The sequence below is a fragment of the Ranitomeya variabilis genome, chromosome 3 (assembly GCF_051348905.1).
Source record: "Ranitomeya variabilis isolate aRanVar5 chromosome 3, aRanVar5.hap1, whole genome shotgun sequence".
Classification (NCBI taxonomy): domain Eukaryota; kingdom Metazoa; phylum Chordata; class Amphibia; order Anura; family Dendrobatidae; genus Ranitomeya; species Ranitomeya variabilis.
In genome coordinates, this window is record NC_135234.1 from 619,942,329 (window position 1) to 619,966,594 (window position 24,266).

The 24,266-nt window shown below is 42.8% G+C and overlaps 1 protein-coding gene across 1 annotated transcript in view; it reads right to left on the bottom strand.

Annotated features, from left to right (window-relative positions):
* Nucleotides 1-24,266, bottom strand: part of SUCLA2 (succinate-CoA ligase ADP-forming subunit beta) — a 101,037-nt gene that overhangs the window by 16,882 nt on the left and 59,889 nt on the right. The window contains exons 7-9 of the mRNA XM_077297392.1: nucleotides 18,407-18,568; nucleotides 3,584-3,726; nucleotides 2,536-2,656 (exon numbers count right to left, since the gene is read on the bottom strand). Of these exons, the coding sequence (XP_077153507.1) occupies nucleotides 2,536-2,656; nucleotides 3,584-3,726; nucleotides 18,407-18,568 (426 nt within the window). The remainder of the gene's footprint in view (nucleotides 1-2,535; nucleotides 2,657-3,583; nucleotides 3,727-18,406; nucleotides 18,569-24,266) is intronic.

Here is a 24,266-nt window from a genome sequence, read left to right on the forward strand (position 1 = left end):
GTGGATGAGGAGGAGGAAAAAGCCAATATGCTAAATGACTTTTTTTTTAACAGTATTTACACAAGAAAATCCCATAGCAGACAATATGATCAGTGATAAAAAAAAATTCCCCATTAAATGTCACCTGCTTAACCCAGCAGGAAGTACGGCGTCGTCTAAAAATCACTAAAATTGACGAATCTCCAGGCCCGGATGGGATACACCCTCGAGTACTGCAGGAATTAAGTACAGTCATTGATAGACCATTATTTTTAATCTGTAAAGGGAACCTGTCCACCCCCCCACCCCACCCCCCACCCCCCAGGCGTTTGAAACTAAAAGATCCACCCTATGCAGCAGTAATGCTGCATTCTGACAAGGTGGCTCTTTTAGTTCTGGGTGCTGTAACTGCAGAAATAATCTGTTTTGTAATTTGTCCTAAATACCTGGTCTTCAGTCCTGGAGGCCGGCCTTTCCCCCCTGCTGCAGACGCCACACAGCCGTCACTCAAATCTTCTTGGCGCCGCCTCCTCACCGCTGTTTTGAAATGAGCCGGCGCCTGTGCTCTTTTCTCCTGCGCTGCCTGTCCTCTGTGCTCATATGCAGTCTAGCTGACTGCGCCTGTGCGGCCGCTCTGCCTGTGACTCCCAGCCCCGCAGTGAGAATAAATCAGAAGACACTGCGGGGCGGGGATTCAAGGTAATTAGAGGACTGGGGGGTCTGCAATACCAAGACAGGTTATTACACTTGGGCTGTGTGCCCACGTTGCGTTTTTATGCGTTTCTGCCGCAGCAGAAACGCATAAAAACGCTTAAAAACCTAATTTCCATGCAATCCTATGGGATTCCGCAGTTGCTGTTCCCATGCTGCGGAATCACATAGCAGTAAAATCAGCAGCATGTTCATTTCTAAGGAATCGCGGTGATTCCGCAGCCATAGGGTTGCATTGAGACGCTCACTTTACGCATGTGGCTATGCCCACCATGTGTAAAGTGAGCGCTTCATGTGCGGATGGTACCCAGGTCTGGAGAAGAGGAGACTCTCCTCCAGGCCTTTGGGAACCATATTTCTATAAAAAAAAAAAAAGAATTAAAATAAAAGAATAGGGATATACTTACCTTCTGATGGCCCCCGGAGTCATCCCGCCTCTAAGCGGTGCACGCGGCGGCTTCCGTTCCCAGGGATGCATTGCGCGAAGGACCCGGGATGACGTCGCAGTCACGCGACCGTGATGTCACAAAAGGTCCTTTGTGGGAACGGAACGTACCACTGAGGAGATCGGGGGCCGTCTGGAGGTGAGAATAACCTTTTTTTATTATTAATATTTTTAACATTCTATCTTTTACTATTGATGCTGCATAGGCAGCATAAATAGTAAAAAGTTGGTCACACTTGTCAAGCACTATGCTTGACAAGTGTGACCAACCTGTCAATCACTTTTCCAAGCGATGCTTCAAATCGCTTGGAAAACGCTAGCATTCTGCAAGCTAAAAACGCTTGCAAAAAGCTTGTGTTTTGCGGGAAAATGCATGCGAATTCCGCCTGCCTTTTACCCGCAGCAGGGAGTTGTGGAAATGCTGCGGAAATTTCCGCAGCATTTCTGCAACGTGGGCACATAACCTTGGGCTTATTTAGTTTGGAAAAACGAAGGCTAAGGGGTGATCTTATTTTAATGTATAAATACATGAGGAGATAGTACAAAGACCTTTCTGATGATCTTTTTACTCGTAGACCTGAGACAGGGACAAGGGGGCATCCTCTATGTCTGGAGGAAAGAATGTTTAAGTATAACAACAGACGTGGATTCTTTACTGTAAAGGCTATGTGAACACGTTGCGGATTAGGCTTAGGAATTTCTGGTGCGGATTCTGCATCTCTTGGCAGAAAACGCAGGTGAAGATTTGTTGCGTTTTTTGTGCGGATTTTGTGCGTTTTTGGTGCGGATTTTTTGCAGATTTACTGCGTTTTTTACCCCTGCGGAGTTTTATAATGGAATGGGTACAAAAACGCTTCAGATCCGCAAAAAAGTAGTGACATGCTACTTCTTTTAATCCGCACGGAATTTTCCGCACCATCAGCACAGCGTTTTTTTTTCACATTGATTTACATTGTACTGTAAATCATTTGCGGATCTGCAGAGTTTCTGCACCGCAAAAAACGCTGCGGATCAGCAGCAAATCTGCAACATGTGCACATACCCTAAGAGCAGTGAGACTATGGAACTCTCTGCCGTATGATGTTGTAATGAGTGATTCATTACTTAAATTTAAGTAATTTGGAGTCGGGAAGGAATTTTTTCCCCCGTGTGGAGCTTACTCTTTGCCACATGGGTTTTTTTTTGCCTTCCTCTGGATCAACATGTTAGGGCATGTTAGGTTAGGCTATGGGTTGAACTAGATGGACCTATAGTTTTCCTTCAACCTTAATAACTATGTTACTATATTACATCATATCGCTCTCAGATCAGGCGGCAAAAACCTGGTGACAGATTTCCAATAAAAGAAAGTTGAATTAAACAGAGTTAACAAGTTCAAACAAATTAAGTTATTTATTTACCTTGTAAGCGGACCACAATAGGTATCCTAAGTTCCAGATCTTTTACAGCCATTATAATGCCTTGTGCAATAACGTCACATCTCATAATTCCACCAAAAATATTCACTAGGATAGCCAAAACCTAAATGGAACAAATAATGACAGTGGTATACATCAATACTAAAGAGGAGCAGTGCAAATTAGCAAATACGGTGAGGACAGCAAGAAAAAACCAGCAGTGCTAGAAGTCATTCAGAAAATTCCAGGGACATCATTTTGCCGAATGTACAAGGGAAACACTCCACAGGAAACAATCTGTAGGTGTGAATCTGAAACGTGTTACATAACCAGAGACGTGATTCAGGTTTAATACGTTACACCCACAGGTCTGAGAATTTAGCACTATTATTTTGTACTTCAAAACCAGCATAAAATGTCACATTTCTTTTTAACCAAGAACTTGATGTCTAATACAATCTGGTTAACAAAGCGTATCTCTAACTAAAAAACAAATGTCCATAAAAGTCTTCAGAGAGGAGAAAGCAGATGGAGAGTGATAGTGAGGCAGAAACAGAGATAGTACTGCAGCTTTCCAGTAAGCGTTTTATCTCACCCCAGTACTGCTGCGTATGAGAATGTGCTATGGAAACTTAGAGGAGCAGGGTCTCCTCTTCTGTGTGTGTGCTTGTGTGAACTCTGGAGACGGATCTTGCCAATGAACTCGTTCAGGCAGCAGTGGGGAGAGAAGAAAAGGAGCATTAAATGTGCCTAAAGGGAAATTTTCTCTAATTTGACATATCAATGTGTTCGGTCTCTCTCTGAGCTATGGAATTATGGGGAGATATTTTATCATCTTAGGCACATATTAAGCAAAGTCAACAATAAAAGGGCTTTAAGACACCAGACAAACAATACTGTATGAAGAATTACCGGCATAACAGATCATTTATAAATAAACTTCCAAGTTGAAATTCATGCGTTCTCATAGTCATGTATAAGACTTGGTTAAGTGATTCCATTCAGACATTTTACTAGCATCATAACGGGCAAAAAGGAAAGTGACTGGTACCTTTTTATCCGATGTGATAAGTCTGAAGGCTTCTGTTACTTGGTGGACAGTCGCACCTCCACCAACATCCAAGAAATTTGCTGGCGTTCCTCCATGAAGCTTTATGATATCCATTGTTGCCATGGCCAGGCCAGCACCATTCACTAGATATAAAAAGATATGAGATCACAATAGCTATTTAATTGTTCTGTATGAAGATTCACAGCATATTTGCTGCATGTTAGATTATTTGATCCCATGGTGACCCACCCTGTCACCAGTAATCCCCGTAGGAAGCGCCCATCACAGTTACTGATGAGGACTACACTTCTGTCATACAGTTGTAATGGAGCAGATCACAGTTGAGCCTTCCTGACTTTATAATGGTAATATATTTGCTCACTTAAGAGAATATAGAGGAAAGGATAAAGTGTCCTCCCAGAAGAAAGGAATGGTAATGGCACTTGCTGTCCATCTGGTGTTCTACTGCTGTATCATGGGATAGATATCAGAGCAAAGAGCAGTAAAATGCAGGGTTAAATCTGGGAACCAAGATGGAAGCTGAAGAAAGGCTAAGAGGAAAAGTGAACTGCAGGGATGAGTGTGCACTATATAAAATATATACATACATATGCATTATATATTTATAGACACATACAAATATATACACACAGTGGCTTGCAAAGGTATTCACTACCTTGGCATTTTTTGTGTTTTGCTACCACACAAACTGGAAATTCATTGTTTTTTTGAGGGTTTGCATCAGTTCATGTAAAGAACATGACTACATCTTTGAACATTTGGTTTTCTTTTTACTGTGAAGCACACAATGATTAGGACAAAATAACTGAAAACTTCAGTGTGCATAACTGTTCACCCCCCTAAAGTCAGTACTTGGCAGAGGGTCCTTTTGTGGCAATTACAGATGGAAATCACATTGGATAAATCTCTAAGAGATTTCCACATCTTATCACTGGGATTTTTGCTCATTCCTCAGGGCAAAACTGAGCTAGTTCCTTTAAGTGAGATGGTTTCCTCTGGTGAACATCAATCTTCACGTCTGACCACAGATTCTGAATTGGATTAAGGTCTGGGCTTTGATTGGGCCACTCGAAAACATTTGCATGTTTCCCCTTAAACTGCTTGAATGTTGCTTTACCAGTATGCTTTGGGTCATTGTCTTGTGGGAAGATGAACCTCCGTCCTAGACTCAAATCAATAAAAGACTGGTTTTGCTCAAGAATAATCTTGTATTTCGCACCATCCATCTTCTCCTCGGCTCAGACGATTTTCCTTTACCCTGCTGCCAAAAAACATCCCCACAGCATAATGCTGCTGCCACCATGTTTCACTGTGAGGATGATGTTCTTCAGGTGACGAGTGCTGTTGGCTTGGCGCCAGACATAGCGTTTACCTTTGTGGCCAAAAAGTTCAATTTTGGTCTCATCTGACCACAACACCTCTATACATTTGGGGAGTCTCCCACATGTCTTTTGGGCAAATCAAAACCAGCCTCACAATTTGTATAAGTAAAGGCTTTTTCTGCCCACTCTTCTATAAATGTGAAGAGTATGGTATGTACAGCAGGGGTGTCAAACTGCATTCCTCAAGGGCTGCAAACAAGTCATGTTTTCAGGATTTCCTTGTATTGCACAGGTGATCATTTAATCACCTGCACAGAATGATTCCAGCACCTTGTGCAATGAGAAGGAAATCTTGAAAACACGCATGGTTTGAGGCCCTCGAGGAATGCAGTTTGACACCCCTGATGTACCGCTTATTGTGGTGACCGTATAATCAGATATTCCAGTCTCTGCTTGGGAATGCTGCAGCTTATTCAGGGTTACCATTGGTCTCTGTGCTGTCTCTCTGATTAATCCCCTCCTTGCCCTGGCTGAGAGTTTTGATGGGCGGCTCACTCCTGGCAGGTTTGTTGTGGAACTATGTTCTTTCCATTTAACGATAATGGATTTGATAGTGCTCGAAGGGGGTCATCAGAGATTTGGTTATTTTTATAGTTTGTTCTTTTTTTTTTTCTATAACTCAACCTTGATTTGTACTTAACAACTTTGTCCCTGACTCGTTTAGAGAACTTTTTGGTCTTCATAGTGTTGTTTGGTTAGTGATGCCTTTTGCTTAATGGTGCTGCAGCGTCTGTGGTCTCTCAGAAAAGGTGTGTATATACTGACAGACCATGTGACATTTAAGGTATGTGCACACGTTCAGTAATGGGCAGCGCTTCGGACGCAGCACATGTCCACTGTGTCCAAAGCGCTGCGGCTACTGAACGTATTTGAATTTGCATGTATTCACTGAACCGTGCAGATTCACAGCATCCAAAATATTGTACGGGTGTAATTTATCTTGCGGAGGCTCGCATCTCAGCAAGATATATAGACATGCTGCAGTCTGGAAAGATGCACCACATGTCCATCTCCACAGGTGATCCCATTCACTATGTTGTAACATCTGGAGGCTGAGGGTTAGATGCTGTGCAAGAGTCCAACCCGCAGAGTTTAGGCTACTTTCACACTAGCGTCGGGCACTGCACGTCGCAATGAGTCGTTGTGGAGGAAAAACGGCTCCTGCAAAGTTGCCCGCAGGATGTGTTTTTTCTCCATAGACTTTTATTAGCGACGCAGTGCCACACGTCGCAACCGTCGTGCGACGGTTGCGTCGTGTTTTGGCGGACCGCTGCCACAAAAAAAGTTACATGTAACGTTTTTTGTACGTCGAGACCGCCATTTTCGCCCGCGCATGCGCGGCCGAAGCTCCGCCCCCTCCTCCCCGGACCTTGCAATGGGACAGCAGAAGCGTCCTAAGACTGCTTCCGCTGCCCACGTCGGGCATTTTTTTCACAGTATGCGTCGGTACGTTGGGCCGACGCAGCGCGACAGCCCCATACCGACGCCAGTGTGAAAGCAGCCTTACTTATCGTGTGCACATGCCCTTAGATCGCACACAAGTGGACTTCCTTTCACTAAGCATGTGACTTATGAAGGTAATTGCACCAGAAATGTTTAGGCGACTTCATTGCAACAGGGGTAAATACATATGCACATGCCAATTTTTAGTAATTTTAATCCCATAAATTTAATTTATTCCTATATTTTTCTAACGTCATCAACTTAGCCCATTTAGTGCTGATGCATCACACACAAATCGGCTTACAGCAATATTTAAACACAGGCTGTAATGTAACAAAAAAGGTAAGACAATATATAGACCTATTCACTCTTCGGGCGGCTTCATTTAGAAGCCATGCACTTTATAGTTGAAAGTATAGGGAACTTACTGAACTTGTAATGTTATTTCATTCAGTCGTTTTACAGTGCAGAGAATTGCTTTCACCTTTGCTAAAGGAAAAGCCTGCTAGTTCAGAAAGCAATTCAAACAACTATTTAGAAAGTCTGACTTTTGCAATTCTATGAAATAAATCATTAAAGTAAGCCATTGCTCTAAAAGGAATGTAAAGCTCTGCTTCTACTGTGCTGCTACGCACTATAGAAACGATGCATCAGCTAAAAGGTCATTTTCGGACTTTTTTCTTGACAGCAGTAGATTTTCAAAGTTTTTATCAAAGTTCTTTTCTTCAATCGATCCAATAACCAACGGATGGGCTATCAAAATTTTTACTTTGACGTACCTGAAATTTTTGGTACAAATGTCATATAAATGGGAGGCCTGCTCATCTGACAATCTGACTGTGGTTATATTGCCATTATCTAAAAGTAAAGTTGTCGATCTGCAAAATGCTTAACATCACATGTCTATATTGCAGGTCCGTTTACTCTGTGGTACTAGTTAGCAAATATCTTCCATATTTCCAATCAGACTACAATGTCATATTAAAGGGGTTGTCCGATCCAAATTGATAAGTCTACAGTCACATGAATCCACCCAGTGCACTCATTATGCGCGCTGCGGAGATTCGCCAGCTTCTGACCCGGGACCAGAAGGTATGTATGCGTTATACATACTCCAGGCCAGGGCCCGTCCAGTGGGCATGGCTGACTAGAAGGCACGGCTTTGCTTCATACAAGTGTATGGAAGCGATTCTGCGTTCCCACCGGCTGTGAGTATGTATAACTCATACATACCCTCCTGTCCCGGGTCAGAAACCGGCAAATCCCTGCAGAGCACAGGGTGTGTGCTTTGGGGGGGGGGGGGGGGGAAGGTTGTCATAGGTCTGCAGATTGATTTACTGGACATCCCCATTAATTTCTCCCTTTCATCAGAATATGACCTACTGTCAAATCGGATTTTTGTGTTGCATGTACTTGATAAAAGTGTTTGCAAATGTTCATTTTTTTTTTAAGAATAAAGAGGGGTGGGGCAGGGGTGGTGGAGGGTAATCTGACACCAAAAATATTATAAAAGTCCAGTTTAATTAATCCATCAAAAATCAGATCACTGCTTTAAAAAGGGGAAATCTAAGGTCATAACTAGTGATGAACGAACGTCCTCTGATAAGGCTTTATCCAAGCATGCTAACACACAAAACAGGTAATCCCTCCATGCGTTGCGGCTGCCTAACAGCTGCAAGACAAGAAGCCACGGCGAAGCAAACATATTATTCGAGCACGCTGAAGATGCTCTATAGCACTCAAGCATGCTCAGATAACACCTTATCCGAGCATGCTCACTCATCACTAACAGTTACAACATATGTCAGCTCCATGACTGATGCGGGAGCAGCGGCTGAGCCAGCAACTTTGCTGGCAGAGTATGGCTGTGTTATTCAGCCTTTAGCCATCATCTACTTCTAAAGCAGGGTTCACATCGCGATGGTGCAGTCCGTTCAATGCATGCATTAAATGGACTGCACCAAGGCTAGTGCCTTTTAAAGATCGCGTTATGCGATAGCACAGAAGCTCCACCTACACTATCGGTGACAGACTCAGAAACGCTGCAGCCTGCGTCCGAGGGTCCGTCACAAAATGACGGCACATCGCTAAAGCGTGCGCTACATAGTGGCAGCCAATGGGTGCGCTAACACATCCGTTACATTGCGATAGTGCCGCTGTGTAACAGATGCCGTCAGTGCATTGCCATTGACGCAATGTGAACCCAACCTAAGAACCATGCATGGATCAGAGCTCTGATAACCTGTTGAATGCCGCTGTCAATGCTGTTCTAACTGCCCATTGGCCATACCAATTCCGTGGCACTGATGGATTGATATGACAGCCTGCTGAAGACCCCCGAACTTGTTATGATGGCACTCCAATGAAAGCCAGCCTGTGGCTAGTAGTCATAGGAGACTGAGATTTTTCCTATATACAGCAATATAGAGGTCAGCGCTGCTCTCCTCTGCTGGGAAGACACATCAATTTCATATCACATATAAAAAGCTGGGTCTGACCACTGGGGGGTTGATTTTTTTTTCTTAATGACACTGTCCGCTTATGATTGGTCAATATCATGCAGTGGAAAAAGTCAATTCATGCTGCAAAAAAAATTGTCAGCATGAATCAGAGCCTGGCTACATGATTGCTTTCCTGTGAAACTCTCTGGCATTTCGGAGAGAACAGTTTGAAGAGCAGAATGGTGACTATAGGTGAATAAGCAGCTAGTCCGATGCCATCACTGTAGATGATTGGCAGGCCTCTATATGGCTCTTCAAACTATTTTTTCTCTGAAACACCAGAGCTGCAATCATGCAAGAAGGAGCATGGCCGATTTGTATTTTATGATCATGAGCAGCAAAAATCAGATGCGACACCAATATTACATAAAAACTTGGGTGTTTTACATACTCGATCTATCAAATAGACACATGAAGGCCTATGTGATTCACTTAAAGGGAACCTGTCACCAGGTTTGGCCGATACGAGTTACGACCACTTCTATAATGCTGTAGATAAGCCCCCGATCTGACCTGCAAGAGCGGCATCTGCTGTTGAGGGCAGAGCAAAGTACTGCAGTGCGCAGGCGCTGGGCCTCTCTGACCTTTCCCGGTGCCTGCGCACTGTAGTACTTTGCTCTGCCCTCAACGGAGCCGCAGCATGAAGACAAGAAGAGGACGTCATCTGATGAAGATAGGAGGTGCCGGACCGGACCAGCAGCGGGACCGCCCCTGGGTGAGTATAATCTAACCTCTTTTTCTCATCTTTCAGGATACATCAGGGGCTTATCAACAGCATTACAGATTTTGACTTCAATTTTTATGAAGGATTTATTAATTGTGATTCTACGCACTCACAACTTTGACCAATTCTCTTCAGTTGATGTGTCTACACATTTTTATAGAAAGATAATTATCAAATTCAGTACAGTAGGATCATATTGCAATTGACAAGTAAAACTACAGAAGACATTATACAAAATATATTCCATTTAGCAGTTTTCTATATGAGGAACAGCAGTTCTGTACATTTTTCCAGGTATAGCAACATCTAAGGTAAGGCTAAATGAGGCTTTAGGGTTTCGGATCTGGCCATAAAGTCACTTTATGATCTGTATGTGTTGGTTTCAGACTTGCGTTCGGCAGGGCTGTAGATGGCAGCCTTCTTCCTTTGTGAAGCCCCACCCACTGCCACACCCCTTCCTTCAGCTCCGCCTACATCTGCATGCATCCTGCGTACCCTATCTTTAACATTGAGTACGCAGGCCATGTGGATGTATGCGGATGCCTCCGTATGCCTCGTTTTGACGCTGCGCTGAACTGCGTCGAACGCAGCATGCTGCATTTTATTGCGGTCGGTGCAGCGTCAAAACGACACGTGGAGGCATCTGCATACATCCGCATGGCCTGCGTACTCAATGTTAAAGATAGGACGCATGCAGACATAGGCGGAGCTAAAAGAAGAGGTGTGGCAGTGGGCAGGGCTTAACGGAGGAAGAAGGCTGACATCCACAGCCCTGCCAAACACTAGTGTGAAACTAGCCTATGGGTTGCTAGCAGAATTTGCTGGGGGTTTTTCCCTGTGGATTTTCCACACATTTCCCCAACAAAATTACATAACGGATTTAAACAAAAAAAGTACAAGAATTTTAGGACCGTTTCTTACAGATACTTATGTTACATTGTACCTAAGGTCTTCGTTTAATGGCTTAATCTCTATTGCTCAAGGCCTGTAAAGTCATGGACAAATGTTTTGAAGCCGACACAAATTTTGGTTTTCGCAAAGTCTGCTGCTTGTGCTTTTAGGTCTTTTATACTGATGTTACTACGGTTACTTATGTAAAATTTTATGTATGTCAAAACTATTATTGGCAAATACATCAAGTTTATGCAGAGACTCAATATTTACAGTGTTGATTCTTATTTTTCAAGGCTTGTGCACAGGCCTGTGTAGTCGATAAGCCAAACCTCCGACTCCAACTCCTCCATTTCTCTGACTCCGACTCCTCAGTACTGGTCACTACTGATCATGTACATAAAGTGCAGCACAGATTCATCTCTACTAAAAGCCAAGATCCTCAGATCAGGAACAGAACAGACATTTATAGGACATATTATAACTTTCCCAAATTCTTATGAAAAAATTTACAACACATACATCATTTCACTACTGCACCCAATTTATTATATATTTTATGAGCCCACTAAAATGGACACTAACTCCAACTCCACAGCCCTTCTTGTGCAATTCCCTCTTGCAGGGCCGGACTGGCCATTTGGCAATTCTGGCAAATGCCAGAAGGGCCTGTCTGGTTGTGGGCTGCCTTGCTGCTGCATTGTTAACAAAATCTGTGTTATTAGGACACCATACTGTTAAGAGTTGTGACGGAGCACAAAGTCGCTGACTCCTTTACTTACCCAGCAGGCCACGGGTATCATGAGACATATTGGTCTTGTAGTAAATCTTGATTTCCCTCCTCCCTTTCCTTATTATCCAGATTAATATTAGTAATATATCCCATCTGGTGCTTGGTGACGAGGACAGCATGGGCCTGTCTGGTTTCAAATGCCAGGGCTGAATTTCAGCCCCAGTCCGTACCTGCCCTCTTGGTATTCTAGATATCAGGTTTTGGAACAAATCCTGAATGGTGGCAACCCATTCTTGTCTAACCAGTGCTTTGAACTTATCACAATTTCTGTGTTTTTGTTTGTATGCTCCCTTTTTGAGGTTTGATTACAGGTTCTGGGGAGGTTTTTTTTGCCATGGGCCCAAACTGTAACGGTTTTGTTCACCAAACCACTAAGGCTGGAAAAAGCAATGTTCATCACCAAATTGCTCCTAGATCCATTGGAAGAAGTTGCTCTTGGAGGATGTTTAGATCCCATTCTATATTCATCGCAGTGATCTTGGGCAAAACAGTGATTGAGCCCACTCCATGGATGAAAAGCATTCCCACATATGAATGGTCACAGGATGCTTTACTGTTGGCATGACACAGGACTCATGGTAGTGATCATCTTTCCTTCAACGGACAATCGTTTTTCCAGATGTCCTTAACAGTCTGTACAAGGTTTTATCAGAGAAAATAACTTTACCTCAGTTCTATATACTCCGATCCCTGAACCTCCTGCAGAATGTCAGCCTGTAAGGTATACAGAGATTGAACTTCAGAGGACTGGAAAAATGATTATCAGGAGAAAAAAAGGTGAGCGCTACCATAAGTCCAGTGTCATGCCAACATTAAAGTATCCTGAGATCAATGATGTATGGGGATGCTTATCATCCAAAGCAGTCGGCTCACTCACAATTTTGCTTACGATCACTTTATGAATAAAGAATGGCATTGAAATGTCTTCCAAGAGAACTTCTTCCAATGATCCAGGAGCAATTTGGTAATGAAGTATGCTTTTTCCACCATGATTGGGCAGCATGTCACAATACACAAGTGATAACTGGGTGGCTCAGTGAACAAAACATTGATATTTTCGGTCCACGGCCAGGAAACTTCCCAGTTCTCAAACCCATTGGGAAGCTGTGTTTAAGGATGAGCGGACCAGTGGAAGTTTGGTTTCTGGTACCCTTATTTCAAAGTTCTGGTACCAGAACTGTACCCGAACTTCCATCTGAACCCCATTAAAAACAATGGGGACCGGTACTTTTGAGCTGCAAAATATTTTCTCTCTCCCCGATTGTTCTATCAGTGAAAGAGATATTGCTATCATTTTAGATCAAGGAAATTTATGTTTTATAAATTTGCCAAAATAGGCAGCGTTTAGGGTTTCCTAATGTTTTCACCAACGTTGATTCGCAAAATTTGTCACAAAAGTACTCAAACACCCTAATGGAATTACTTAATGTACATCAAATATTTTGCCTCAATTTTTGCAACATTTTGCAAAGTGTGCAATTTTTTTTACTAAAAATTATTAAAAATAAATGTAAAAATAAAGACAATTTTTTACTTTGCACAACATTCATGAACAGCGTGGGCCATTTTAAAGAATTCTGAACAGAAGTTGGCAATAAATAGCGGGGTTTTTTTTTTGTTTTTGTTTTTTTAATATATAACAGGTTCCCTTTAAACTGTGAATGTTAAAAGTGTTTTATATAACTGGCAGATCAACTATAAAATTAATGGAGTAAATGATAATATTGCGCTTTAACAACAGCTGTTTTAGTCTGATTTAAGTGTTTGTTGTGCCATAAGTCATGTTCTATACAGCTTTGCATGTTATTTTACTTTGTATGGTAGAACGTTTCAAAAACAAGCTGTTAGGTAGTCAGAATAATTTTCATTTCCTTACTCTGATGCTCTATATCATAATCCATCTCTAGATTAAACACATGAAAAATCTACATTACTAAAAATATAGTGGAGTAAGGACAAGAAAACAAAGCAATGATAATCATCAATCTACCATAATATATCGGTGGGAGAAGGCCATGTATTGAGTCGATAAGGCAATGTAAGTTAAACTGAAGTAATAACCACTACAGCAGTTTTGTGAAATTATTTTCTGTGAACTAATGGAATTCTCCAAAGCCTGACTGAATTTAATATGATTGTAAAAAAAAAAAAAAGTAACACTTTTCTAATATACCTCAATTAAAGAGAACCTGTCAGCAGGTTTGTAGGAGCTGAGAGCCTGATCCCGGAAATGTGTCACTTACAAGTTTCAATGAAATCAGTATTTTGGCAGCAGGAAATTATAACTACAGGACTAGGTGTCTTGTGCCTCCTAGTCAACTGCTCAGTGTAACTCCGCCTCTACCGCTGATTAGCAGCTTTCTATGAATGTACAGTGTATACAGAAAAATCAAAGACTGTATCAAAATTACACCACGCAGACCAGTAAATAACAGAATTGGAATCAGGGTCTCTGTATTTACATTAGCTGCTGCCAGACTATATTGTAAAAACATGGTAACAGATTCACTTTAAAAATTCCCTACCATTTCCTCTCTAGTTTAAGTCTTGTGTCATCAGGGGATGGCTAGGAGGCTACGGTCATAGCTGTTGTCTCCACATTGAAACACATCAACAGGGATATCCTTTCAGGCGCTAGGCCATATTGTGCTATACTGAGAATGCCGAATATCAATAACGACAGCTACTCTGTATGTTGTCCCTGCTTGCTGCTGGGTTACTTTTATTACACACCAACACTGCTCTCCCTCAACGACTCTAGGGAGAAGTAACAAGATGGCAAGAGAGCACTCTCTCTCAGGCTCGTCACGGCTCTTTATAGCATTAAAAACAGAATCATATTACAGGGTGGGCCATTTATATGGATACACTGGGTGGGCCATTTATAACGTTGCATTCAAAAATGGCTGACTTCAAAATGGCAGCCATGATCACCATCCATCTTGAAAAGTTTCCCCCCTCCCATATACAAATGTTCCTTAAACAGGAATTTGATATCACCAACCATTCCCATTCTACTTAGGTGTATCCACATACATGGCCCACCCAGGTGTATCCATATAAATGGAACACCCTGTACATTAAGTTAGGTTTTAGATAACCCCTTGAAAGAGAACCTGTCACCAGAAATAACGCAATTAACCTGCAGATATGGTGTTAAGCTGCAGGCTAATAGGGCTCCGTTGACATTTTTTGAAAGCCCTAAACCCCCGCACATCCATTGCTGTGATGCGCCGGAGGCAGCGCATGCGCAGATTGAGATCTCGGCAACAAGATCTCGGTGCCGAGATCTCAATGTGCATATACGCTGCCTCCGGTGGCCATTTTCCCAGAAGCCACAGCATCGAGGCAATGGAAGTGCGGAGGCTCCAGGCTTTCACAAAATGTTGCCCGAGCCCCAGCACCACAGAAAATCACCGAACCTGCCACACCAGGCTGGGATGGGAGTGAGATCATCGCCCTGCAGCGTCGGACCACCGGAAGTATTGCTCGACTCCTGCTGCCACCACGGTAATTGTTAAGTACATTCCGACTATAAGATGCACCCCCATTTCCCAAAAAATTTTGGGGGAATAAAAAGTGAGTTTTATAGTCTGAAAAATACAGTATTTAAATAGGGCTCTTCTGACATCTAATGTATGGAACTGTTCTTCTCTTAGGGTTTTTGGTGCACTACAAAAAGAGGGAAGAAGAAAATCTCCCGAGCCATATGGAACTTCTTAGCCACCTTTGGTAGTTAGACCAGGTCAGGTCTCAAGACCACGCTATCTTCCAGCACATGAGTTTATGGGGGATTTACTAACAAGGTCTGAATATCACTGATCCTACGAGCTGATGTCAACCTTACAAGTATTATGACATCAATGATGAGATTTTTGATGGAAGCTTCCTGTAAGGGCTCAAAGGCCCTTTTCGCCAGAGATTCTAGAACTAGATTCAAATTCCAAGGAGGAATCTTTGGACTAGGGATCGGTCTAGATCTATGACAGGATTTGATAAACCTCACAATCCAACTATTGGCTGCTAGACTACAATTGTACAGTGCCTCCAAAACTGAAACCTCAACCGTAAGTTGTGTAAGGAGAAATTATAGTATAGATCTTATTGGGACTTTTCCAATAAATTTCTCCCCTGAACTAGATAGGAACTTCTTCCATGTTCTACTATATATCTTAGTGGCTTACAGGCTTTCTGCTCTTCAAAAGGGTACATACCAACCCCTGGGAGAACTCCTGGCCTGTCAATAACTTCCTCTCAAAATTTAGGCTGTCAAATAGAGACCTGAAACCTGTGGGTGATAAACTGGGCCCTGGGAGAGCAGATCAGGATCTCTTCAGTAGGATCCAAGGACCTGCAATCGACAACTGCCTCATCCAATATAACCATGGTTTCTTGGGCCAAAATGGAGCTATTAATATCACCTTTGCCCTATCTTCCCAGATTTTCATCAGAAGTGATGGTTCCATCACTATGGGAGGAAAGGCATAGGTTAGGCCGGCCTCACATGGTATCTGGAAAGCGTCCACTGCATAAGGCTTTTCTCTTGGGTCTAAAGAGCAGAATCTGTCCACTTTCCTGTTCCCCCTGTTGGCGAATAGCTCTATTTTTGGAACCCACCTATCTACAACCTGGTTGAATATTGCGGGGTTCAGGGACCATTCCCCCCCTGCCTTTTCTGGTTCTGACTCAACAAATCTGCCTTGTGCTTTTCTTTCCCCTGTATGTATAGTCCGGTCAGGGAAGAGAGGTATTGTTCTGTCATACAGAAGAAGAGAGCTGGAGCATCACAACCTTCACTTTAATATGCTTTCTTTTAAATATAGTGCCCGCAGCGACGTCCCGCCTCCAACCGTCCCTGGACATTAAATCATTTCCTACATGTCACATGACCTCATCATGTGTTCCTGTGTAACCTGCCTGGAATGCTGGGCTACATGACGCATCATCAGGGCGCACCACAAATCATGCCATGCCCTGGCGCCGGCTTCCTGAATTCACTTGGCGCACAGCACGACAGGGCTTACCATCAGGTGGATAGCCACGTGTGTGCGCAGACCCGAGCAGCGTGTAAGCAGTGGATCACCCGGATTTCTTGCTGCCCACACTCACCTACTGCATCAATCATTTAAGGCTCTGGGGTGTCGCTTCCAGACCAAACTCACCGGTGCCAGGTAAGCCACCCTTCCAGCTACCAGGGCAGGTCTGGGACACTTCCATCTGCACTTTTCTTCTTGAGGTCTCCCATCAAGGACAGGAAACAGACTGATGCCAAGGAGAGGTGCCATACTTTTATTTCAATGGGTTTCCTGTCCTGGATGGGGGAATCCTCTCTCAGGCGGAGCTTTTATGGGTGAAGGAAAAATGAACTTTATTCTCCCCACAGAATTTGGTTTCAGTCATGGAGGAGGGGGCTCCGCTGATTCAGTCACCACTCTGAGAATACAGAGCAGCCACAGTAACCATGCCCCCGGCCCTAACTGACAGCTGTGTCCCAATACAGAGGGAGTGTCTGTCAGGGCAGGAGCATGGTTACAGCGGCCTCTCTGGATGGGCCGTCGTCCCATCCACACACACACCCCCCCCCCCCCCCGCACCCTCACCGTTTTCTGCTGAACTGTATGCAATGATTGTAACCAGCTGATTGGACTATTAAAGACTACAGTTTCACACAAGCTGGGTGAGTGCCGCATATGTTCTTTTCTTTTGTTGTGGATTTGAAGACTGAGTTATTCCATATATATATGCTGAGCACCATCTCACCAGTGGGGCGTAACGCCGCATGTCAACAGGAAGATTGGAATAAAAGGGTGTGAATTGAGACAAACTTCCTCTATTGTCGGCTGTGTTCCTAGTGCCATTCAGTCTGCTGTTGAAAATAGATGTCTGTCTATCTATCTAAAGGGTCTTTGCAAACATTTAACACATGATAATGCACAAGAACACAAGTATATCACACGAATACTGGTCTTCCAGTACCAGCATCATCAGGATATGTGAAGAGAGGGCCTCATTCTGAGTGTCACTGGTACTATTCCTTACTATACTATTGAGAGCTTTTTGACTAAGTGTATATAAGTAGTACTGTTCTCTAATACATGGCCTCTAAACCGAGTTGTATATATAATCACTCAGTTTCCTTATAATTAGTGATGAGCGAGTATACTCATTGATCGAGTTTTCCCGAGCATGCTCGGGTGGTGTCCAAGCTTTTGTTAGTGCTCGGAGATTTAGTGTTTGTTGATGCAGCTGCATGATTTACGGCTGCTAGACAGCATGAATACGTGTGGGGATTCCCTAGCAACCAGGCAACCCCCACATGTATTCAGGCTGGCTAGCAGCTGTCTCTTGTGATTGTCACACAGCGGCGACACAACACACAGGCTCTCCATACATGTATTGTGAATGTCACACGTCCGCAACACATGCAGCTGCAGCGCCGAACAGCTGATTATCGGGAGCGCTCCAGATATCCGGGTTCCCGATGCAGCTTGTTCGGTAAGCGCTATAGCTATTCAGATAAGCGCTTATCCACAGCTATTCAATAAACCCTAGTAGTCACATCTCCACCAGTGCCTGCTCCTGCCGCCAGGTGGAGCCATATTTATTCTGCAGGCGGCGCTGATGATAATAGAGAGTCCAGTCTGACAGTATAGAGGTGTGTGCTGTCCAGCTGGAATTATCAGCTCCCTGCTTCAGCTAATTGGAAAGCACCACACCCTACAACAAGCAGCCCAGTAAGTGACATCCCTGGAATCGGGGTCTTAGTCCCTGCATCATGTTGCTCTTAGATTAAATAAAAACTTACTGTCAAATTCCTTTTTACAATATCCTATGTCGTGCTATACAAGAAATTAAACAAGATTTTGAGATGAAAGTACTGCCCATTTTTCTGCATCATCACATTCAATTGAGTAACGGAAGTAAGTGATAAATTCAAAGATTATAAAAGGCCAGGTCCAAGGAATTAATACCATAATTTAATTTATCCCTAATCTATTTCTGACACATTATATCCAACAAAATATTATAATACTAAATAGCATACAGCAAACAAGTGAATGGACTTACCAAGACATCCAATATTGCCATCCAGACCAATGTAGTTGAGGTCCGCTTTTGCTGCTTGTTGGTCTCTCTCATCTTCCTGGGACCAATCTCGAAGATCAAAAATGTCTTTTTGTCTATATGCAGCATTGGAATCAAAATTTATCTTGGCATCCATACACATCACTTAAAAAAAGAGAGAAACAATGGATATTACACCGATCCATAACATTACAGAGATGTAAAATTATACTAACAGCCAAATTCAGCCATTAATGTGTGTAAATAACAAGGAAGTGGACACATAATATGCAGTTGTGGCCAAAAATGTTCAGACTTGCACAAATTTTGGTTGTCATTTTATTGTCAATTTATTTTGTGGAGACTAGCGCACATTCATGCATAGTGGGCATGGGGTTCCTAGAAGTCCCATCTACATCTGGCCACTGCAGATTTGATACTGCATAAACACGCAGCGTCAAACCCACAGAAATTCATGGTCATGGGCACGTACCCTTACATAAACTTCATGTATTTGTCAATAAAACTATAAAAACCTATTAAATGCTGATAATAGTAACCATAGAATCATCTGACTAAAGATCTTAAAATACTGACGTTTGAAAACCAAAATTTGATTCAGTACCAAAACTTTTGGCCACGACTGTATACACTGTGTAACTTGTAATTGTCCTTGTACTTTGAGACAACTTGATCTAATTTGAGAATGTGCTTAATAGGCAATCTGAAAATCCTATTTTTTTAATTATGTTGTTCAAAACCTGAAAAATCTAATTGACGGCCACTAGGCGTTTCCCTTCAATCCAACTTATTGTCCGTGGAACACAAGTAGAAGTAGAGACGCCAAGACACATTACTGGAAATAGGAGGGAGTTTTTGACCTTCTACTTTCACTCTTCTGTTTAACAAACTGCATATAGGCTCTTAGTCCAGGCAAGCCATAGACTAATAATTGGATCAATGCATGCTGGAAAGTGATTGCACTGAAGCTCCAGCACCTAAAGTGCTGCTAGAATGCATATGAAAGCAACTATCCACTCAAAAACAGAGCAAGAGAATCGGATTAGTTCCAGGACTGTTAGACTGCTAACGAAGCAAAAGGAGCTTAAATGTGCTGCGGGGAGCACAAATACGCTTTAAAGGCATTCTCCCAATATCTCAAGGTATTCAATACATACATAAGATGGTGGATAAGTCACGCAGCGATCCTGAGAGCGGGGCTATTCAAAACCCCAGGTTGAGCCCATGCACCAGTCACCAAAAAAATAGAGCTCCGCTTTCCGCATTACCAGACCACTAATTATGAAAGGTCTACTCTAATTTTGGGGTCCATATCTAAACACATCCCACATTATGAGGATAGGTATGTTGCAGAGCATAAATTACTGTGGAAGCTGCGAAGGGTTTTTAAAGATACATTAAATTACAAAAAAGGTCAATTTTATATAGAGTGAACCGTCGTGTTATGAGGAGTAAGGCTACTTTCACACTGGCGTTTACTGCAATACGTCGCAATGCGTCGTTTTGCCGAAAAAACGCATCCTGCAAAAGTGCTTGCAGGATGCGTTTTTTTTTTGCATTGACTTACATTAGCGACGCATTTGCGACGCATTGCCACACGTCGCAACCGTCGTGCGACGGTTGCGCCGTGCTGTGGCGGACCGTCGGGACCAAAAAACGTTACATGTAACGTTTTTTGCTCCCGACGGTCCGCTTTTTCCGACCGCGCATGCGCGGCCGGAACTCCACCCCCACCTCCACGCACTTCCCCGCACCTCACAATGGGGCAGCGGATGCACTGGAAAAATGCATCCGCTGCCCCCGTTGTGCGGCGGAGACAACGCTAGCGTCGGGGACCTCGGCCCGACTCACTGCGACGGACCGAGCCCGACGCTAGTGTGAAAGAAGCCTAAGACGGCACGTCTTTCAGTGATTGCCCTCTGTGCAGACACTGGTGTTCAGCCTCCACTATGAATAGACCTGATGAAAGCTGTTTTCTATGAGGAATGATGACCTTCTTAGCCATCTGTGTCCAGTGCAAAGGAAAAATGACATGACTTCGAGCACCGATGGCCTTCTGTGAGCCTGATCAGCATTTGCCATGATGGAAAAATCACAACAGGTAAATAACATAGGGGTTTACAATTAACAAAAGAGAATAAAGGCTGCAGAAATTAGAATCCTAGAATATTAGAGTTAGAAGGGACCACCAGGGTCATCGTGTCCGACCCCCTGCTCAATGCAGGATTCTCTGAATCATCTCATTAAGGAAAAGACCAATAGGACCGATCTCCGTACAGGTTGGGCAGTGTGGGGGTTAAACCTGAAATGTCTATGTCCAGACCTGGTCAACCTTTGTGTGCGCTTGCCCCTTCTGGCACCATGGGAGTGATTCAGAAATGCTTCAGGTACAGCTTGCATTTAATGTGGTCTTGCTTTTTAGAGGCCGTAATGGCACAGCGAATATAAAAAACGTAGAGTAGGACTGCCCCATTATGAGAATGCCTTGACATGGCGGAGTGGCTCAAAGAATTGATCAATTGTTTGCTAAATGTCTCATTTTGAAATACATTTAGAAATCAATATGTGCACCTTATGTATTGCATTCTGACCATAAGCAGTGCTGGCTTCTCCCCTTTTTTTGCTTATATTCTAGAATACCCGATGCGTTAGAATTGGGCCACCATCTAGTTTATTATATACACTTCTTGATTTTAAGATCGATTTATTTTCTTTTTTTGCTAATCTTAGTCCAGAAAAATTTTAAGTACAAAAACTCCTTGGTAGTCCCCTCCTTTGGCATTTCAATGGCAACATGTCCCTGATGACCGACAGTCTCTGAGTGCGGCCTTCAGCAATCACATGTAGAGATGAAGACCTAGATGCAGAGAATGGCAGGTTCACATAAAGACCAATATGGCAGCAATGGGGGTGAGTAAGCAGGTCCGCAGCTGTCATGATAACCAGTGACCTGTCAGATGCCATACATATGAATGCCTAATCAGAACACCACATGAAGACCCCCTGGCCAGAGAGGATAATAGGACAAACAATATATAAATATATAAAATATATATAAATATATAAATATATACAACAGTCTTTTGTCCTGGATGGCAATTAAGAAGGGTCCCACCTGAGGCTGGCATATTAATAATAACCTGCTGACAGCTACGGTAGCTCCATAATTTTCACATATAGAACACAACCATTCAATTCTATGATACTAATCACATCTATTTTGGATCAGAATTAACATATACAAGTCATTGCATTCATTAAAATTCATGGATAGAAGACATTGTCATCTGTGTGCAATTCCTTTCACATTTTAACATTGTAGAGGATAGGAGAAGCGTTGATATTTATTTAGCTTTTCTCACAAGAAAATCATTAATCAAAAACACTGATGGTAACAAGTGACACTGATGAAAAACTGTTAATATGCAAGATAAAAATCCTGAATCTGTGAATGAGGCCTCAGTTATTGGGGGGCCTCCAGCAACAGCATCCGGCTCATGATCAGCATGGATCAGCTAGGAGGAGGACTCGCCTGCACGCCTCTACAAATGAGGAGCTCCGCCTACTTGACTTCCTACAGACAGCAATGGGTCATTGGCACTAAAGCATTAGAGGCTTTAACAGGTAAAGACAATCCCTTTAAAGTCATTGCCCCTATGCAAACTACAATTTCTGCTTCACTACAGACACCAGTCGGCTTTCCTACAAGACTCCCCTGTAGTTGCTGCATTAAATGTACCATCATGCGTCATAAAACAGCATTTTTAATAATGAACAGGAAGTCCAGTTTTAGTCTCGTCATCAGACAAAAAAAAAATATCACCTAATCTCAAAGAGTCCAACAGAAAAGCCAAAAGGTGACATTTATCATGGGCTGCCATGATCTTGCCATGTGGACTGAAGGCAGGGGCTGGTGGATTCAATGAGATCTTAGTTGGCTGCGATCAGTGTGGAGCTGGTGTCACCGCGGCTGGCTGACCTACGAACTCTGCAAGTCCAGGTACAATTGCCGCAAGTCGATACAATGAGGTTTAAATGCAAAAGACATAAAAACAGCCTTCAATTAATGTTCCGGCATTGATATCAAAATGGTTGTTCTGAAAATGACTATAGAGTATTACACATTGTTATGTAATCAATTCATTATGTTACATGTCTTTAATAACGTGCGCCTTGTAATGATTTCTTTGCCCATTGACATTGAATATTTTTTCCATTGATCAGTGTTTTATAAGCCTACATAAATGTAATAAAGAGAGGCAACACAATAGGATAAAGGGACATACTGTAAGTACTTAGATTTGCTTTGTGGCATGAAATGCTTCAATGATCTGCGTTGCTGCCATCCACAATGCTCTGCAATGGAGGGCGAGCCAGGGGCATACATGCAATATGGCAGGCGAGCCACTCAGGCATCGGATCAGCAAGGTAAAACCAGTGGAGGAAGGGAATATAATCCAATAAGATCAACCATTAAGTTTTGGGACGATCACCAGAATAAAATGAAATGAGCAAGAAAGGGAATGAAAACTTATGCATCAGTAGGAAATGAGCAGTGTATAGCCGAAGGTTAGCGAGCCAAGAACACGATCATAAAAACAGCACAAGGGTATGTTTATTCCAGTTGTTGGTTCTCCAGAAGAACTACAACTTCCAGACAAACTGACAGTCATATAAAATAGTTAGAAAACACAATCTAACACCTTATTCCCAATGTATTTCTAAAATCATCACTCAATTTATGGGATAAGCCAGAAAAGAGAAGAATGAATTACGTGAACTCCATGTTATTGTGAGATGTATATGCTTTATCAGAAGGCGATACATTTGTCTGGTTCATTTAAAGGGAATCGGTCACCAGAAAAAAAAACTCCAACAAAACTCTGCAGGTTAATAGCGTTATTACCCTGCCTGACACCCGCACTTAAACAAATGTTGCGGGGAGAAAATTAAAATTTATTCCCCCCCTTCCCCCAACAGCGTTCCTGTTTCAGTCATGGGGGCAGCGTCGGCTCGTAGATCTGCAGCAGGTAAAACAGTGATTTTATCAAGACTGCAGCAAGCAGCCCAATAAGTGACACATTGCTGGAATCAGGGTCTGTGCACCACATCATGCTGCTCTCAGGTGCTGTAAAGAAAACTTGTGTGAGATTCCCTTTAATGTGAAAATTGTCAATAGTAAGATCTGAATGACTTACAAAAAGAAGACTTAGAATGCTTGTATTTCTCATACGCTAATCTAACACCACTGCTATTTTATTTATTTTTTCTAGGAAAACCACTGCTATCATCGAACATAAACTTCACTTTGTAATCTTATTTACATTAGAACATCATATATATCCTATAGATGTGAGTATATAAATACATGCAGGCATCTCATAGTATGAAAAAAAAATCACCATCAGCACAGACTATTTCCATGGGATTCAAGCTCATGACATTTTGTAAGAAAAGGTTACGGATAAGCCGAATTGACAGATTTAAGTGGTAGGAATTTCTTCAGGATTTCTACACTTCACACAACCTTTCAAGGCATATCAAGTAAATAGAAGGAAGTGAAAAGAAGCAAAATCGGGGGCACAACTATAGTGAGTGTAGACACATCCGGGCCCCGGAGCCATATGGAAAGACCAGTACTAATAAAGACGTGCAATATTTGGGGGCCCTGTTGGAGATAATGCGTTGAGACCCAATCTGTGATCACACCCCGCCTTGCTAAACACACATTTTGACAGTACACCTGCCGCAAGGCAGGCCAGCACTGCCAAGGCATAAAGGGCAAGCTCAGGCCAAGTGTCCAGTTTGGAGACCCAGAAGTTAAATGTGGCAGACCCATCAG